At 49.8% G+C, this 5,508-nt stretch overlaps 1 protein-coding gene across 2 annotated transcripts; it reads left to right on the top strand.

The window, feature by feature from the left end:
- Positions 1-2,536: 2,536 nt before the first annotated feature.
- FOXR1 (forkhead box R1) lies at positions 2,537-5,508 on the top strand. 2 transcript variants are annotated; one of them, XM_041772626.1, is made up of 6 exons: positions 2,537-2,670; positions 2,813-2,887; positions 2,976-3,235; positions 3,477-3,703; positions 4,747-4,985; positions 5,434-5,508. In XM_041772626.1, the coding sequence occupies exons 3-6, from the start codon at positions 3,002-3,004 to the stop codon at positions 5,460-5,462; spliced, it is 729 nt and encodes a 242-aa protein (XP_041628560.1). In that variant the 5' UTR covers positions 2,537-2,670; positions 2,813-2,887; positions 2,976-3,001; the 3' UTR covers positions 5,463-5,508. The 2 variants fall into 2 exon arrangements, with proteins under 2 accessions (XP_041628560.1, XP_041628559.1); XM_041772625.1 differs by having other exon boundaries at positions 2,592-2,644.

Genomic DNA, 5,508 nt, shown 5'->3' with positions numbered 1-5,508 from the left:
GCTCCCTGTGGGGAGCCTGCTCCTCCCTCTACCTATGTCTCTGCCTCTCTCTCTGAGAGTCTTATGAATAAATAAATTTATTAATTAAAAAAAAAAGCCTGATTGGCAAGGTTTCAAGGGTGGAAGGAGAAGTGGAGATTGAAAGAAAAGGGGATTCTTTCTAGGGGTTCTGCCTCAAAGGAAAACACAGAGACAGTGGCCTGGCACAGAAAATGGGTGCCAAAGGAGGTCTGTTCAGTAAGATGAGAATTAACATCATACTTGAATGCTGATGAGAACATTCCAACAGACATACACACACCAAAAACAGTAAATAGAGGAGTGGTTGGTTGGAACATTGTCCTTGAGAAAGCATGAGGACATCTGTGCCAGGAAGGAATCACTTAAATAGTGATTGCATCTTTTTCCCATGAATGTCTAGTTTATTCTTTGATAGGTTAATTCCTAGATACTTTATAATTTTTTAAAAGGTTTTATTTATTCATGAAAGACAGAGAGAGGGACAGAGACATAGGCAGAGGGAGAAGCAGACTCCCTGCAGGGAGCCCAATGTGGGACTCAACCCAGGACCCCAGGATCACTCCCTGAGTGGAAGGGAGATACTCAACCACTGAGCCACCCAGGCACCCCATATACTTTATAATTTTGATGCAACTGCAACCAAATAATATAACAAGTAATAGAAATTTCATTTTCCAGTTTCTTCATGCTGCTATAGAGGAACAGTGTTGATTAGTATGTTCTTATATCCAGCAAACTTGCTAGGCCCTTATTGGTTCTTTTTTTTTTTTTAAGATTTAATTTATTTACTCATGAGAGACAGAGAGACAGAGACAGAGACACAGGCAGAGGGAGAAGCAGGCTCCATGCAGGGAGCCCAATGTGGGACTCGATCCCAGGTCCCCAGGATCAGGCCCCGAGCCAAAGGTGGCACCAAACCGCTGAGCCACCCGGGCTGCCCGCCCTTATTGGTTCTAATAATTTGTATATTTATTTTGTGTGGCTCTATAAATAATGATAGTATTTTTTTTTTCTTTCCAACTTTATATCTCTATTTTTTCCTCTTTTCAAATACTATGTTGAGCATTGTTAGCAATGTAATGGGCATCCTTCCTAATTACTGAGCTCTCCAACAGGTATATCATTATTTTCCAGATAAAAGCCTAGATTCAACTGCAATATGATGACATTCCTGGGGTCCATGAGGGGAGGTGAAAGTGGTGCCCCCTAATCCCAAGGAGCCAGCATCGTGCCAAACAGATAGCTCTAATATACACTTGATATACTCTTAGCCCACCATGTAGGCATTCATCCAGTTAAGCTGAGCTCCTACACCCATGTGCCAGGCAGTGAACAAGACAGACCTGGAGATAGACATTAAGCAAAGTAATTATGATAAAAATGTTTATTATGTGAGTGTTTTGGACAGGTAGAGAAGGCCTGCTTTAGAAAGATGTTTAAACAGAAACATGACAGGGGCACTTGGGTGACTCAGTCACTTGAGCATCTAACTTGTGATTTTGGCTCAGATCATGATCTCCTGGGTCAAGGGATCAAGCCCCACATCAGGTTCCAGGCTCAGCAGGGAGTCTGCTTGAGATCTTCTCTCTCCCTCTCCCCTTCCCCCCACTCGCTCTCTCTCTCTCTCTCTCAAATAAATATATCTTAAAAAAAACAAAAACGGAAACATACTGGGTGACTAGCAGCTAACTAGGGCAGCGGGAAGAGGGAAGAGTGTTTCTGGCAAAGACAACAGCTTGTGGAAAGGCCTAGGATCTAGAGTGTTGTCTGTTGGAGATGTGGAGAGCCTGGGAGGAATGATGATGAAGAGCCAGGGCCTTCAAAACTATCTCAAGGAACTTCAGTGTGGCCCAAACATCATAGAAAGGCATCAAAAGTTTGTAAGCAGAAGAATGACGAGATTGGATTAATATTTTAGGAAGCTGCTCCAACTGCAATAGGATTGAGTTAGAGAAACAGATAAACAGACCATTTGGGTTGTGGCTAGACTTGGGGATTGACTGCATGTGGCTAGACCAGGAAGAGAAGAGTCAAGAACACTTCCGTGTGTTTGGCCTGAACGACTGGTTAGGTTGTAGTGCCACTTCCTGAGACCAGGGATACAGGGGGAAGAGCTGGAAAATGGAGTTTAGTTTAAGAAATGTTGAGTTCAAAGGGCCAGTGTGTTGTTCAAGTAAAGACCTCCCATAGGGAGCTCTTTTGTTTTTTAAGGCTTTTTTTTTTTTTTTTTTTTTTTGAGAAAGAAAGCACACAAGAGAGGAGGAGAGGCAGAGGGAGAGGGAGAAGCAGGCTCAGCAGGGAGCCTGACATGGGGCTCTATCCCAGGACCCTAGGATCACGACCTGAGCCAAAGGCAGGCAGACTTTATTTATTTATTTATGACAGAGACACACACACACACACACACACACACACACACACACACAGGCAGAGGGAGAAGCAGACTCCATGTAGGGAGCAAAGGCAGACATTTAACTGACTGAGCCCCATATACACCCTCCCCTAGGCAGGTCTATTTATGGGCAAGCAGAGAAGCCTGAGTTAGAGATAAAGATTTGGAAGCTCTGAGTTGATAGATGGTGGCTGAAGTCACAGACGTTCATGAGATGGCTCAGGAGACAGTGTACGTGGAGAGAGGAGAATGAGGAGGTCAGAGAGGTCACGTGTGGTGTCCTATAGCCCTTGGGGCAGGGGACACAGCCAGATCCCAGAGACCTTTAAGGCCCAGGACCTTGGGGCCACAGTGGAAATCCTAGGACACTTGACTCATTTCTGTCTTTCTTTTTGTCAGTTGCCAGATACAGACTCCGAATAGTTGAGCCACCAAAAGTGCCTGTGGAAGAAGCACCCAGCCCTGATGATGATGGTATGTAGAGGGTAGTGGGTCCCCTGGCCTGGCTGTGCAGCCCCAGGCCAGTGAGCTCTGGTGCACAATCTCCTTTTTCTCTACACAGGCCCAGCTCTTGAGCCCAACCTGTGGATGTGGGTAAACCCCAATATCGTGTTTCCCCCTGGAAAGCTGGAGGTCCCAGGATCTCCCAAGTGGGAGGATCTGCCGAGCACGCTTCCCTCCGCTCAGCCACCCCCGAAAGAGGAAGACTTCACCAACAGCTCTGAGACCACAGCAGTGGAGTCGCTGCCTTCCTCCAGCGAGCAGTCTCCTCCTCGGAAGCGGAAGCGGAAACGGGTGGCTTCTTCCCCCAGCACCTGGGAGGTAGGGATTTCTGGGCCCGTGGGCTGGACTTGGGCTGGGCTTGGGCAGGCATAGGGATGATGCAGGAGAGAGGTCTGCTTGCTTAGGGATAACTGAGAGTTAATGGGTTCAGAAGTTAGCCGCACCCTTGGGTTGGGGAGAAGCCTGGATGGTGGCCCTAGAGCACTCCCCCTCCCTGCCACTGCACCCCCGGAGTAGAGGCTGTGGAGTTAGGACCAGTTCCTACTCTGTGCTCCTCTAGCTCACAGAAGAGGAGGAGGCTGAGGACCAGGATGACAGCTCCTCTGTGGCCCTCCCGTCCCCTTACAAAAGGGCCCTCCTCCAGAGTCGGAGGCTCCGGCAAGCCAACAGCCAGGAGGGGAGGCTCTGGTCCCGGCCCCCCCTCAATTACTTCCACCTAATTGCACTGGCATTAAGAAACAGTTCCCCCTGTGGCCTCAACGTGCAACAGATCTACAGTTTCACTCGGTATGTGCCACCGGGGGCCCTGTGAGGAGGGGAAGGGGGGGTCAGGGCCCTTGGTCAGCTACTTTCCAATCTGCCGGTGGCCCAGGACTGCTGCCTTGGTTTGCCATGTGAGTCTGAAAGGAGAAATGTGTTCCCAGGCCTTCCTTCCCAGGCACTGCTTCTGGGTTGTCCCCAAACGTGTGTCCACATATCCCGTGTACAGGAAGATATCCATGTCCACCCCGTTCACATCTAAAAAAAACTCCAACCATTTTATTTATTTATTTTTTAAAGATTGTATTTATTTCTTTGAGAGAGAAAGAGAGCAGAGGGAAAGGGAGAGGCAGACTCCTCACTATTGTGGCTTGATCCCAAGACCCCAGGATCATAACATGATGCTTAACTGAGCCACCCATTTTATACCTTAGTTCTTTAAAACATAAATTCATCTAGGTCAGAAATTCTCCCATCCTCCCTGTCAAGATTATCCAGTAGAAAGTCTGGTTTCCCCAACAGTTTCTCACAATGCTTTCCCTTTGGGCTGGACTGACACAGCTCCCTGCATACCCCCAGGGGCACCCAATAGAGAAGGGAGTCACGTTTAGCTTTTTTTATTTTTTAGATTTTATTTATTTATTTATTTGAGAGAAAGAGCACATGACCAGGGGGAGGGAAGAGGGAGAGGGAGAAACAGACTCCACACTGAGCAGGGAGCCCAACGTGGGGCTCAGTCCCAGGACCCTGAGGTCATGACCTGAGCCGAAGGCAGAAGGCAGACACTTAACGGACTAAGCCACCTAGGCAACCTCATTCATTCATTCATTTATACAAATAAATAAATAAAGATTTTATTTATTTATTCATGAGACACAGAGAGAGAAGGCAGAGACACAGGCAGAGGGAGAAGCAGGCTGCATGCTGGGAGCCCGACGTGCGGCTCGATCCTGGGTCTCCAGGATCCTGTCCTGGGCCAAAGGTGGCGCTAAACCGCTGAGCCCCCCGGGGAGCCCCCCACGGGATCCCCTGGAACCGTGCCTTTCCTGACCGTTCCTCCCTGTCCACAGACAACATTTCCCCTTTTTCCGGACGGCCCCGGAAGGCTGGAAGAATACCGTCCGCCACAACCTCTGCTTCCGAGACAGCTTTGAGAAGGTGCCGGTCAGCATGCAGAGTGGGGTGAGCCCGCGGCCCCGCTCCTGCCTCTGGAAGCTGACTGAGGAGGGACACCGCCGCTTTACTGAGGAGGCCCGTGCCCTGGCCTCCACCCGCCTTCAAAGTATCCAGCAGTGCATGAGCCAACCAGGTGAGCGGCCCTGTCACCGGAGGGGCCAGGGGAGGGGACCTGACCATCCTCACCTGAGGCTGAGTGTGCAGGGAAGGAGCCTGGGGCCCACCGTGGGAGGGGGGCAGCCCGGGGCACGTCTGTAGGGAGGGAAGAGGATGGCAGTGGTGCCTGCCCCAGGTAGGACCCCACCCACACTGGCATGTACTTGAGGTCCAGGGGCCCGATGGAGAAACAACTGAGGTACACTTGACCCACAGCCCGCAGCCTAGGGAACTGGTGGCCACACTGCGAGAGAAGCACGGTATGGGTGGTGATGTGCAAAAGGGGGCTTTTTCTCTTTCTGGAGACCTGGTGCCATGGGGGCCTGGAGGGAGAAGTAGATCATCCGCTGTGAGATCCAGGCTGAGGGAACAGCAGCTGCGAAGGGCAGATAGGTTCTGCTGACTTTTTTTTTTTTTTCTTACAGATGTGATGCCCTTCCTCTTTGACCTTTAATTCAAGAAGCAGGAGTCAGCTCATCCCTTATTAAAGTTACCTGCAG

This window comes from Vulpes lagopus, chromosome 10 (genome assembly GCF_018345385.1).
Source record: "Vulpes lagopus strain Blue_001 chromosome 10, ASM1834538v1, whole genome shotgun sequence".
Lineage (NCBI taxonomy): Eukaryota > Metazoa > Chordata > Mammalia > Carnivora > Canidae > Vulpes > Vulpes lagopus.
Note: the sequence above shows the minus strand (reverse complement) of the source record. Positions and strands in the feature narration are given on the sequence as shown.

Bases quoted from the DNA above. Each gene is read 5' to 3' on its own strand.
- FOXR1 (XM_041772625.1), top strand. From the start codon at position 2,623: ATGAGATGGCTCAGGAGACAGT. The intron at 2,645-2,812 runs GTACGTGGAGAG...TCTTTTTGTCAG, and splicing joins GAGATGGCTCAGGAGACAGT to TTGCCAGATACAGACTCCGA. The intron at 2,888-2,975 runs GTATGTAGAGGG...TTCTCTACACAG, and splicing joins ACCCAGCCCTGATGATGATG to GCCCAGCTCTTGAGCCCAAC.